The sequence below is a fragment of the Mugil cephalus genome, chromosome 11 (assembly GCF_022458985.1).
Source record: "Mugil cephalus isolate CIBA_MC_2020 chromosome 11, CIBA_Mcephalus_1.1, whole genome shotgun sequence".
Lineage (NCBI taxonomy): Eukaryota > Metazoa > Chordata > Actinopteri > Mugiliformes > Mugilidae > Mugil > Mugil cephalus.
In genome coordinates this window covers 20469649-20483006 of record NC_061780.1, presented here as the reverse complement: position 1 = coordinate 20483006, position 13358 = coordinate 20469649, and the positions used below count along the sequence as shown (strand labels likewise).

Here is a 13358-nt window from a genome sequence, read left to right as displayed (position 1 = left end):
GAGAATTGCTGCAGTAGGTTACATTTTAACAACTTAGACTATTCCTAGTTTCGGACTGTACGTGCCATCGCTGCGGATTCTGTGTCATAGACATTTACACAAGCGGCATTTGTTTGTGTCCTCTTTGTATGCATAAATGGCAAACTATTAGATGACATGTGAATTCCTGATGTAACAGTGTTTCTTACAGTTAGGGGCGTGTTTTGAATGTTACATATACTTCCAGCTTTTGAAGTTTGCACAAACAGAGACACATTTGCCAGAGTAAATAAATGATAAATGCTCCTGTATTTAAATATCTCTTTGGTAACCTATGACTCAAAGGTCAAAGAGCTTTTATGCTGGAATAAGTTCTCACTCCGCTGCTTTTTGTGGGTACCGTGAGTGTCTACCCAGATTCTAAACCCGGACAGATGTGCAACTACTGCCTGAAGACTTCTACCATACAGGCTCACCGAGTATATTAACTATTCTTATTATTATTGTTTATTGAGACATATCAAATCCAGTTATTGTACAAGAGAAAAGGTAGTTTCTATGGTAACAAACAACAGTCTACTCGAGCCGTACAGCGACAGCGGCTGCTGTGACCTGTTCGACACAGACCGCAGGTTTTTAAGACACGGAGTGATTTCTCTTGTCGCTCATCAACAATCTTTGCCCTCGTTCAGCCCGTCGATTACATGGCTCAGCCTCTCGAAATGCATCGCACCTTTCTACTGACATCACATCATACTACTAGCCTGCCGGACGGCCGTCCAATCAGCGGCCGAGTTGAGGGCCGGGGCCTGCGGGGCCGTCCAATCAGCGCATAGCGTGAGCTCTGCTCACCGGCGCGTCGCTCCTGATTGGACGGCTGAGCTGCGTGAGTCTGGACGTAAAGTCCTGCGAATCCAAAGTAGCGTCTCGGGTTATTATCATAAAATATTCAGCAGCATCCCTCTCGCTGTCGATGACCATGAGGTTCAAACATACTCACAGGACTGACTGAGTTATTTTTTTTTTGGGAAACAATAACAAAAGAGGAACTATCATCAATTGATTGTATAACTGCGTTTTTATATATTTTTTTTATCCTTTAATTTTTATGTGTTTGGACGCCGCAATTTCATTTTTTTCCTTAAATTCAAAACTTAAGATGTGGACTTTCTTGGGATTAGCAAGCTTTACATACATTTACAAAAAATCCCACACAGTCTTGTCTTTAGCCTACAAAGAGCTGGTGATGGCCGCAGCCTTATTTCTCATAGTCGGACTGCTACTCTCCTATTTGAGGTATTTTCACGGCCAGAAGCTCGGAGTCCATAAGATACTCCACTTGCCTCTGAGCTTCTTGTCTTTTCTACCTGTTATTAACCACTTCGTCCCTCAAACTGCAACACAGAGGAGCAGGAAAGCAGAGAGCACCAGCAAAAAGGTAAGGCAGCTTCAAATGGACTCCTGCAAGCCTAATTATGTGAACAAAGAGAGACACAGACAGATAAAAAAAAAAAAAAAAAAAAAATTCTCATATGGCTGCCAGTTAATAAATGCTTTACGTTTTAAGCCTTTGTCCTTTTTGGTGTGACTCATCTTTGGAAGTTCTCTTAAGTTTTATTAAGCATATCAAAGCCAAATGAAGGAGGATTCAAACTTAATATTATAATTATTAGTAATAATAATTAATAAAAGTGTATTTAAACTTTGCTGGTTGCTAGATGGTGTCTTGACTCTCCACTTCCTCGTTTCCAGACTCAGAAAAGAAGGAAAACAGTAGAAACGGAGTCGCAGAATGCCCCGGCCCGTGCCTCCTCTGTGGATCTGGAGCCAGATGTGGTGATAGTCGGGGCCGGGGTCCTGGGCTCGGCGATGGCAGCCGTCCTGGGCCGGGACGGCCGGAAGGTGACCGTGGTGGAGAGGGACCTCAGGGAGCCTGACAGGATAGTGGGGGAGCTGCTGCAGCCTGGAGGATACAGAGCGCTCAGAGACCTGGGACTGGAAGGTCTGTTTCTGGAAGTAAAAAAAAGAAAAAGAAAAACATTTAAAAGTTGTTTTTGGTATTGCTGCTCCTCTTTTATATGGGCATTTATGTCTGAGCAACGTTAGACTTGAGTCAAGAAGAGCAGATGAAACTCTTAAAAAGATAATAATACACAATTTGATGTATATTTATTACATTATCCACATCTTAAAAGCGCTTCTCAATGAAAATTGTTCTAAACACTTTTTTTTGGTTATTTATTCAAATGCTTTTAAATCATATTTATGAAGTATTTGATTTAAATACAAAGCTAAACATTGCTTTTTATCTTAGCACCTAAACATCAACAGCTGCGTGTCCTTGTGTTTGTCGACAGGCTCAGTGGAAGGCCTGGACGCCCACCAGGTGAACGGCTACGTGATCCACGACTCCGAGAGCAGCACGGAGGTGGAGGTCCCCTACCCTCAGCTGGAGAACAGCGTCCAGTGTGGACGCGCTTTCCACCACGGCCGATTCATCATGGGCCTCAGGAGAGCCGCCATGGCTGCGCCAAAGTGAGTAGCAGGGCGACGAGACAAGACAAACAAATCATTAAACACAAGGAACGCCCTTATGGGGGAAATTATTAATTGGACAAGTTTATGACAGCTCCACATAAGAGAATGGTTATTTAAAAATCAAGTCTGTGCGTACATAACTCTAGGTTTCTCTTATGTGATGTTTAAACACTTCAGGCAGTGTATGTACTTCAGCTTTATTTACATGACCAGTGTTTAAAGTTTTAAAGCTTACCCATGTGTCAAATAGACAGTCTAAACAGTCTTAACCTGTGGAGGGACATTTTTCTAATTGTTTAATTGCGCCCTCTAGCGTCACATTAGTAGAAGGCACCGTGACCAGTCTGCAGGAAGAGGATGGTTGTGTCACCGGAGTCCAGTACAAGGACAAAGAAACTGGAGACATCAAGGTGAGAATTCTGTTTACGCAAGCGCAACTTTTTAAATTTTTTTTTTCCTGAACAAATATTTGAGACACTGTGTGAACCTCGGCCCTGCAGGAGATCCACGCACCGCTGACGGTGGTGGCCGACGGCTGCTTCTCCAAATTCAGGAAGAGCCTGATCTCTGGGAAAGCCCGCACTTCCTCTCACTTTGTCGGATTCATAATGAAGGTAGGGTGGGCTGGGACGGAGGTGGCTCTACAGCTGAAATTATTAGCTGACTGAAACATCTGCGAGAAGCTACCGAAGCAGCGAGGCAGGCTGCAGTCTACACACTGGCCTAAGATGGAGTATTTTGCCACTTTTCTTCTATCCAGGACTGTCCCCAGTTTAAACCCAACCACGCCGAGCTGGTCCTGGCCAACCCCAGCCCCGTGCTCATCTACCAGATCTCCTCCACGGACACCAGGGTCCTCGTGGACATCAGGGGAGAGATGCCTCGCAACCTGTCCGAGTACATGGCAGAGAAAATATACCCACAGATGCCAGGTAAATGACGGACAACATACTTACCATACTTAGCAAATCCAAAAGGTGTTAAAAAAAAAAAAAGGGGCAACTGCACTTGTTGAGTTTTGAGGAGATGTTTCGCCGCTCATCCGAGTGGCTTCTTCTTCTAGCTTCTTCAGTTCTGAGGGACAGGTGGAAAGTCAAGGTTTAAACAGGAAACTCTCCGTAAGAGAAACTTGCTTGACTTGTTTCTGTGTTTCTTCCCATTAACGGGCGGATACTTGCACTTACACTGAGGGCGGCGCTTCTTTAACGCCTTTTGGATTACCACGACCTGGATGACTGAGAACCTTCACAGACAACCGTGGCCTTTTTTTCTCTGTTAACGACGTGCATATCATGATAAATCAACATTATTGGAAGATTGAAAGTTTTCTTTTTTCTATGGCAGCTTTTTTGCCAGAAGTCAGGGTATGCAGGAATTGGTGATGTGTGTGTGCGTGTACCTCAAGGGAAGCAGCAATTGAAGGATTTGACATTCACAGTGCGCTCTGCTATTCAGCTGAAATATCAAAGCCGCAGTATCAAAGCGCCAGCTCCAATAACCTTGACGGAGGTCCGGGCGGTCACACCGATCCGTTGATAAGTGTGCATTCAGACGCCGAAAAAAAGAGAAGGCTTCTCTCCCTTGTGCATGTGCCCAGCGTGCACCTTAGCATTTGTCAACCAGGGAGATCGACCACTTTCCGTTTCTCCCCTTCCTCCAGAGCACCTGAAGCAGCCTTTCCTCGAGGCGCTGCAGAACGATCGACCCAGGTCCATGCCGGCCAGCTTCCTCCCCCCGTCCCCCGTCAACAAGCCAGGTACTACAAGAGCTACCGGCTCATTTCCCGTTGTGGGTGGGTGACGAGGGGAAAATAAAGAGAAAAGGAGTGGAGATTATGCACGAGTAAAGACCTTCCCTCGTCTTTTTTCGTAGGTGTGGTTCTCCTGGGCGATGCTTATAACATGAGGCACCCTCTGACGGGGGGCGGGATGAGCGTCGCCCTCAACGACGTCCGCATCTGGAGGAGTCTGCTCAAGAACATCCCAGATCTGTACGATGAGAACGCCATGCTGCAGGTCAGCTCATTTATTCGGTGTCCTGTCACAGACATTTGCTCATTAGGATTAGAAAACCTCTGATGGCATTGAAGTAACCGCTGTATAACCTATGAAATGAAATAGAAAGCGAAGCGTGCACACACAGCCTGCAGAGGGACGTCTATTGATTTCCCAGCTTCGAACTTGTGTATAATACAAGGAGCTATATTTAGAGTCTCTTCCACTGCATCCCATTTGCCTTTTATTTCCTCTGCTGTAGGTGAGAGACTGCACACCGGTGTTCAATATCACCCTCTGCTTTTTTTTCCCCCTCTCAATAGGCAAAGAAAAAATTCCACTGGGAGCGCAAGTCATCACATTCTTTCGTGGTGAATGTGTTGGCCCAGGCCCTGTACGAGCTGTTTGCAGCCTCCGACAGTAAGTCTCCGCTCGCCTCGCCGGCGCGTGATTACACGGGGGGGGGGACAGCAGGGGCAGGGGGGTGACAAACAGTCGGCATCTGCAACGTTTCCAATCTGTGCCCTTTGTTCACCAGAACCTCTTCATGAGCTGAGGAAGGCCTGCTTCCAGTACTTCAAGCTCGGGGGAGAGTGCATTTCTGGGCCCATCGGACTCCTCTCAGTGTGAGTATTTGAGAGTTCGGAGGAACGAGAGCGTCGGGGTGGCGTGGAGAGAGCTTTGTTCAGAAATCCTCCCATCAGCACCTCCACCTTTTGTCGCTTCTTAAGGCCAAGAAACAGGCTCATATGAAGCTCCCACGAAATGTAGGCATTAGGCAAAACATCAGGCAAAACATTATGACCTAGTGAAAATTATAAATATACATCATTATTATCGTTTTGCATTCAGTATTAAGCAATTCCGATAATACACAGGTTCAAATATTCATTTTTTTTTATTTCATGCATGCAACAGTGGAGTTAGCTTCTCTTCTGCTAATGTTGCAGCGTGATTCCAGATTTCACCTGGGGGCTGAATAGGCTCTCGGCCAACTGTGGGGAATCTGACAGAGTCAGCGTGTAATACGCGTGATTGGCTCGGCAGCGATAGGGCGGGGCCTACTGTGTACCGGAGGTTTTGATTGACAGGTCTCAGCTAGCGCAGCGCTCCGTGTGAAACAGTGCGCTGTTGAGATTGAACGAGTGAAGTGCTGATTGAAGGATGACGTCTTCTGCCTCCGTTTATCCCTTTACTAAAATATGTTGGATTCATGTTAATGTGTATTTAAAGAAATTGAATTTGTGGTGGAAAAAAAAACAGATTTTCTTTAATATTTGGACAAATGAATGACATTGTGATTTATTTCCAGTTTGTCGCCCAGACCCATGACCCTGATCGGACACTTCTTCGCGGTGGCGCTGTACGCGGTCTACTTCAACTTCAAGGCTGAGTCCTGGCTCACCAAACCCCGAGCCTTGTTCAAGAACGTGGCCATCCTGTACCGAGCCTGCGCCGTCATCTTCCCACTCATCCTCTCCGAACTGAACTTCCTGGTGTACTGAAGGCCGCCGCGTGGCGACAGACCGACCGAACTGTGTGGCGAGGCCTTGACTGGGAGCAAAACTAAACCCGCGAGTCTCGTCTTCCTGCTGAAAAGGGCGCATTCTGCAGTCTGTCCCCTGCCTTACTGAACTCTGTCCTACCTGACGCCTTGTTTGTAGACGGAAAAATTATTACATTTCAGCCTTGTGTGTGCCTTGTGGTCCAAGTCCGGACTCGGGCCTTTCCGGGTGGAGTTTGCATGTTCTCCCTGTGTCTGCGTGGGAAGGTTCCTCCCACCGTCCAAAGACATGCTCGTTAGGTTGATCAGTTTAAGAATTATTCCTGCCAAACAGAATCACCATGTGAACCACGACATCTGAATTTCATCAAGAGGATGTTACAGTTTAACCACTTTCCTGCCGGGTATTTTCGTGTTAACAGCCTTAATCCAAATCCAAAGCACAAATGAAAGGATGTCATAAACAGCAGGCTGTCTAAATTATTATTATTCAAATATATTTCCTTTTCCTTTTTTTTTTCTCCATTTTTTTGTGTATTTCCAGCCTTTTCTTTCCCTCTGCAATTATTTATTTCATCTGTCCTCCAGTTGTTTCCTGCCCCCCCCCCCCAACAATGTTGCTTTTCATAATAATGTGATAAGGGGATGTTTTTCGACACATTCTGGTTCAGACTCAAACTGTGCAGCTTCATTTGACGAGATCCTAATCCTGGATGACGGTGAAGAGCTGATGCAGCACGGACGCCTGGTGTGCATGGGGGGGGGGCACATGTGGGTTAGAGGGACCTGATGTATAAGCCTTATTAAGACCGAACCATGAGAAGTGACAAAGATGTTTTCTCTTTTTTTTTTTTTTTTTTTGGCTCCTGAGCTGACGCCACAGCGGTTTGACTCCTGCTGAATTTACCTGTGTGTGCCTGCATCGGCCTCGGTGGGCCATAAAATAAACCGTGACCAGACGTTGGCGTCAGTTTGTCAGTTATGTGTAATTACACCGAGATCACCTACATGTAGTGGAATAACACAAATGAACAGTAGATGGCGCTCACCCACAGCTAGAAGTCATTTTAGCTCTGAACAGGCAAGATTAAGTGACTTTGTCACTGAAATGCAGAAGAAGATATAATAGAACCAGATGAATGGTTCAAACTCATTGAACACATGTGACACAGAAACCTCATATTTAGAAACACATGAGCATTAGTTTAAGTTTTCTCTATTTTAACAAACAACACACAGTCAGTGGAGCAGCAGCTGGCTAGTGATAACAGCAGGACTCCCCCCCCCCCATACACTGATCAGGCATAACATTATAACCACCTTCCTAATACTGTGTAGGTCTTTCTTGTGCATCCAGAACGGTTGTTACTCATCAGAGAGTGACTATGGACCTTCTAAGGGTGACCTGTGGTGTTTAATAGCAGAATGTTGTTAATAGGGGGGGCCTTTGGATCCTATGGGTTAAGGGCGGGGGGCCTCTGTGGACCACAGATACCTGATCAGTGTGGGATCTACTGAGGTCAGATAAACACCTTGTGATGTTTTTCACTTTTTGAGTTGTTTTTGCGTGTGTGTGTGTGTACGCGTCTCTGTGTCAGGCTGCATCCTGCAGGCAGTTACAATCAAGGAGTGTCATTGCTATGGGGTGGGGCTGCCAGATCTGGTCTGGTCTGGTTTAGCTTTAGGTGGGTGGTACATGTCTAAGTAACATACACGCAAATAAATGCCAGGTCCACAAGTTTCCCAGCGGAAAATTGGATTGTCAGGAGACGTTCTTTAGTTCTCCTGCCAGTGGTCATAATGTCTGTACAGTGCACGTACAACTGTACCACCAAGCACTTCTTCCTCTATGCAAGCTAAATCAATGAGCCATGACTATAAAGAAGAACAGAGAAAAAGACACATGACAGATTCAGGAATAATCCAGGTTACAACAATTAATTCAGCTTTATTGTTATTTATACATCACTGATACATTGTATTCTGGTGAAATAACTGGAAGAATTATCCATATTATTCTTTGTGACTTTCCACAAGGACACAAATACTGGTGTGGAAGACCAGAAAAAGGGGGAAGAAAGCTCCGCGGGGGGGAGGGTCTCTTACTGTACATACATACACACACGCACTCACTCATGCACGCACACACACACACACACACACACTCTTCCCTTCACCCTCCGTCACCTGCCCGTCCCGAGGTTAGCCTGCCTGCATACCTACCTGTGCCTGCGCAGACTCACCCGGCGACCGCGTGCGTAGAGAAACGGGGGGCCTGCTGCTTGCGTTTAGCCACGTTCAACCCCCCCTTCCTGCCCTTTGAGTAGTCCTCCTTTTTTAGACACAGAGCATCAGGGCAAACCCCTGTTGATATTGGAGCAGCAAGCTTTTCTACTAACAGTTAACATCTTAATGATCTAAACAAAAAAAGTACTGTACAGCTACTGCTAAGAGAATCTAAGAACCTGGTCTTGACGCTTTTACACCAGATTAAAGTGCTAGAAGCAACCCACCAATCCACACTTTATTTTATATATATATATATATATATATTTATATAGTATTATGTATTTATATATATATATATAGGAACAAATCTACTATTTTAACATTAATTTACAGGGTAATATACATTATATAGTAACAGCTGAAATATCAGCACAAATATATCACTGTCACACTCAACAGCAAAAAATATATATGATTATATAAACCCATATATAATCATATATACCAATATACAATTGTCATATATGCATGTAAAACAGTTAACCACGTCTCAGGCTTTTCAAATGATACCCAGAAAAGCAATTGTGTATCAAGACGTAAAAGCTTTACAAGTATCTCTCTTGAAAGAGCGGCGGGCGGCGGCAAAAGTGCCGCGACCCGCGGGTTATTTGAGGTCACAGGACAGTTATTTGCATATTCCACAAATCTATTGCAACACGTTACTGTCTACGAACAGTACAGCCAGCGTCCCGCGAGAGGCGCTGGTGTTAGCTGGACTCGCACGTACACCCACTGAACAGAACATTACGACGATGGGTGATCTGATTATAGCTATGTGCTTTCAGATGGTGTGTGTGATGACAGTGAACAACAGGAGGACTACAATACACAATACTCTATAAGTTTAGCCTCAGAGGACAACCCCAAAACTGTACTGTACTGTAAAAAGACCTACCTCCCCCCCATGAAACCCCCTAAACTACACACAGCAAATTTTCTCTCTTCTCCTAAGTTAAGTGTCATCGCATCCTGTTGCCGACGTGTTTTGTAAGTGTGTATTTACCACAAAACCACCGCTCTTATTTTGACACTCGACCACCACTGAGAGTAATGGAATGTGTTCAGCTTTCCTCTCCCTCCACCGGGGGTGTCGCTCTCCGTCGAGGCTGACAGCACAGTGAGTAGCATCCTACAGAATGAACAAAGCTTTTGGGAGTGTGTGTGTGTGTGTGTGGGGGGGGGGTCTGAGAGGGTGCAGGGGGACTCCTTGAGGTTCTGTTAAAGTTCCTGGACCAGTAGGGCCAGTTCTCTCTTCTCAAACCATCATCTTCGCCACCCCCTCGGGAGAGAGGAGCTCCGACGGTCCTCTTCTAGGCCCAGTGGTCCCGGCCCCGCCTCCCTCTCCTCCTCCTCATCCCGCTGACGCAAACCTCATCTTACTGTCCTTTCACCGCTTTCTTTACACACTCCCGCCCCCTACTCTGCAAAGACGCTGCACAAGGCTGTAACAAGATACACACATAGGTAATTTTTCCACAAAGAAAGAAAAGAAAAAAAAAAAAAAAAAAAAAAAAAAAAGCTCCGTAATAACTGCAGTAGTAACGCACAACAAGCATCCGATAGCTGGCTTCCGGCCTGGGGAGCCCTGGTGATGTGCAGTTAGGTTTGGGACGTTGCCATTGTTCTAAAGGAGGAGCGCTCCTCGGTTTGTCCTTACGCAGGACTTGTTTTTTTTTTTTTTTTTTTTTTTAATTTTCCCCCCTGTGGTGCACTGTTTTGTTACTCAAAAGCCCAGATCTCTATGTCCTGAACATAGAAATCCTCCTTCTTCGAGAGCATGGGGTTCCCAAATGTTTTACAGGAGTGACTCCTGCCGTGGTAAAGGTCTCCATCCAGCCACAGGCCAAACTCACCGCTGCAAGAGAAGAAGAGACACAGACTCAGCATCGTTTAGGGCAGGAGGGGTCAAACTTTGACAATTTGATCTTAAACAGGGCCGGACCAGTAACATAATAGTATAATAACCTACAAGTAACTCCAGATCTCTACCATTTATTTTAGTTTTTTTGCAAAGAAGAACAAGTAAATTCGGAGAATGTTCACATTTAATAAACTATCCCTCAGAAAAAATGAAAAATAAGTGCAATTTGGGACATTGCTGTCTGCTAGTGCTGGGTGATACTGGGAATTTTGGTACCGATACAATGCCAAGTAAATACAGGGCTAGTATCGGCGATACTGATACTTTCACTTGATACGTCATGATCATTGAATAACTTAATTTATCTTAATTTTCCATTTACTTACTTGGTTTATGATTACAATAAAATACAGGTCAAATATTTAGGCAAATAAACCAGTTTTTTCTTAATTAATTACAATATAAAACAATTTAACAGTATAAAACTTAAATAATTCTCCTTTAACTACACAAAATAGTTTTAGAAAAAAAGTCATTAGTGGGAAATAAGATAAAGGAACAATGTAGCAATGTAAATAACAGCAATGGAAAACAAAGTCAGTAACAGTTGTCAAAATAAGTAAACAAAAGCAGCAATGTAATAACAAATATAAAAATTGCTCAGAGAGGGAAATGTTCACTTGTTAATTTTCCACCAAAGAAGAGGGTCAGCATCCTGTTTAATTGTCTTCTCTTCTGAGTAAGACACATTTCAGTAACGCCATCAGTGCCAGTTGTGTGATGCTGCTTTGATGCCAGGATCTGAGTGTCAAACTCTGTCCATATCACAACTTTTGCTACAGGTGGAGATGGAGAAGCTCCTGCCACGCACACAGACTAGAGAGAAGCTGCTTTTGCATGAACTCTGTGAGGAGGAATTTACTGGACGTATAGAAGAGAAACTGTAACGAAAGTATCGATACACTTAGATACACTCTCGGTATTATGTTCTGTCCACTTTTCCACTAAAACAGTACAAAATTTAGGGATAGAAGTTACTGTTATTGACAAATTGCAGCCTTCTATGTAATTTTCACACTTCATGCTGTGGGCCAGATTAGACTCTCTTTTGGCCCATGAGCCATATGTTTGCCACCTGTGGTTTTGGGCTTCATATTAGATACTGCATGGAGAAGAAGTCAAAGGTATGACTGACTTATATTAAAATTTGGCCCTTTCAGACTTATTGTACTAAAGTTCACCAAGTTAAAGTTCACATCCCAATAAGATTTTACTGCATAAGATCAGATTTTGTGTGACAAGAGGTAAATCATGATTTTAAAACAGCGGTGGAGAAGAGGAAACTGCTATCGATCTCAGACAACCACAACCATCCTCTCCGCCATATAATAGACAGACAACGGAGCACCTCTTCTGAACAAGGACTGCTACAGGAAATCCTTCCTCCCACAAGCCATCAGGCTGTATAACCCCTCATCTGTGTCCGACAGATGACACTGAACTTACTCTTACTTGCACATATTGCACATGCTAGTTGTTTTCATTCCGTGTCTATTTATCTATAATTTATGTTCCTGCTTGTTGATGTCTTACTCACCTTCCTCCGCCAAAAGCTAGAGAGTCCATATCTCCTTTGATGAAGAACATGTTGTCGCCCGTCCATTTGTACACCTGTTGAGGACACAACAAAGCACACGTTACAAGATATTACATGATACATGTGATGCTGACACAATCTCTGGTTCAATAGTCTATATCTTGATGAGAACAGAACATACGCATGTTTTATTATTCTTGTTCTTTGTACAGAAATGCAACAATCCCAGATCCGCTCTATTATGCTGCTCTTAGCCCATTCATCTCTGCTGCCAGGGTAGAGTTTAGTACACGACTTAATACGGCTTAAAACGACTCTGTTGATTAGAGGACTTTTCAAAGGAAAAAGAAATTAGAAGTCTTTCTTTTTCCAACCTGTTTTTTTCATTTAGCTGCACAAAACAATCATGTTCAGATGACGACCCTCTGATATATGAGAGAAATTATGGCTTATAAACAAATTAAGGAAAAAAAGAACGCAGCATTCAACGTGTATACATCTATTTACCCAGCGTGTAAACACGCATTAGCACCCATTCAGAGTTGCGCTTTAAGCCACCTGATAAAATCGCCCTCTACCTTTTTTCCTGATTGTTATCGCCGTCAACTCGTGAGTAAAGAATTCGACTCTGAAAATGCTAAACGTTCCCCTCTGCTCACCATGCAGTTGCTAGTGTGTTATTTTTTCTTTTTCCTGAAAACTATTGCCCCCTGCAGCTGGAAATGAGGCCGTGTAGAGCGGCGACAATGAGCAGGAACATTAACGCCGTGGGCCGTAAAGCCAAAGCATTGCCGCTAAAAGCTTTGAGGAGATCTGTCTGTGGGGTTTGTGACTATGAGCAAGGCAGTTTGCAGCTTGTTCAAATGTGTCAGTTGTTTAATATTTACAGAAGAGCACAAAAAAAAAGAGAGAAGTGTTATACCTGAAACTCTGGATTGAAGGTGAAGAGGAAGGTCTCTCCTGTGCCATAAAAGCCATCGCTGACCTTAAAGGGCTCAGATGCCAATGCTCCAAACACCTAAAGAGATAAAAACACATTAGAATAGCAAAGGAGGTGGAGAAACTGATAAGCAACAGCTACTATTACTATTAGCAATCTGCCATTTACCTGGCCATCGCTGTCCTTTATGACCATGAGCACTGGGGTGTCCTGGCCCTGCATGGCTCTGTACAGCGTCTTAATGCTCATGCCATGTTTTGATGTGCCAAAGGCCAGCGTCCACGGGTACCCAATGGTCCGTGGGGGCAGATTCCTGGCAAGCTGTGGAGAAAGGAGGAGGAAAAAAAAAAAAGAAGAGAAAATGAAACACAACACAGAAAGGCCACGGCCACCAATGCTCAATTACATCTGCAGTGACCTTTTAACACCGTCTGGTGTTTAAAGAAGAGTAACAGGGCTCCAAACAGAGAGCAGCCTCAAGAGAAAGAGAGGTCCAGCACTCCCCGAGAGAGCCGGCTGCCCTGCTGCTGACAGACTGAAGGATTAACGGGGGCTGTGGTGCACGGGGAGATAAAGCCGAGGAAAGTGCTGGAGGAGCAAGCGCGGCGTATGCTTCATTTTAATGGACAGATAAAACAGACGCTGCCTAAAACGCG

At 44.4% G+C, this 13358-nt stretch overlaps 2 protein-coding genes across 7 annotated transcripts in view; one reads left to right on the top strand and one right to left on the bottom strand.

The window, feature by feature from the left end:
- Window positions 1-897: 897 nt before the first annotated feature.
- Window positions 898-6974, top strand: sqlea (squalene epoxidase a). Its single transcript, XM_047599704.1, has 11 exons — window positions 898-1417; window positions 1732-1981; window positions 2337-2514; window positions 2831-2927; window positions 3018-3131; window positions 3278-3449; window positions 4178-4273; window positions 4390-4532; window positions 4835-4931; window positions 5050-5137; window positions 5824-6974. Exons 1-11 carry the CDS (start codon window positions 1088-1090, stop codon window positions 6014-6016), a joined length of 1758 nt encoding a protein of 585 aa, XP_047455660.1. The 5' UTR covers window positions 898-1087; the 3' UTR covers window positions 6017-6974.
- A 963-nt stretch (window positions 6975-7937) lies between these two features.
- The window catches only part of oxr1a (oxidation resistance 1a), a 152195-nt gene continuing 146774 nt past the window's right edge, over window positions 7938-13358 (bottom strand). For all 6 annotated transcript variants that reach the window (XM_047597903.1, XM_047597904.1, XM_047597901.1 and 3 more), the window contains 4 exons: window positions 12871-13023; window positions 12685-12780; window positions 11763-11836; window positions 7938-10159 (listed from right to left, as the gene is read on the bottom strand). In XM_047597903.1, coding sequence (XP_047453859.1) covers window positions 10024-10159; window positions 11763-11836; window positions 12685-12780; window positions 12871-13023 — 459 coding nt within the window. In that variant the 3' untranslated portion in view covers window positions 7938-10023. The remainder of the gene's footprint in view (window positions 10160-11762; window positions 11837-12684; window positions 12781-12870; window positions 13024-13358) is intronic.

Excerpts from the sequence above, each read along its gene's own strand:
- sqlea (XM_047599704.1), top strand. The coding sequence starts at position 1,088 with ATGTGTTTGGACGCCGCAATTTCATTTTTTTCCTTAAATTCAAAACTT. Across the intron at positions 3,132-3,277 it reads TTGTCGGATTCATAATGAAG|GACTGTCCCCAGTTTAAACC; the intron begins GTAGGGTGGGCT and ends TCTTCTATCCAG. Across the intron at positions 5,138-5,823 it reads CCCATCGGACTCCTCTCAGT|TTTGTCGCCCAGACCCATGA; the intron begins GTGAGTATTTGA and ends ATTTATTTCCAG.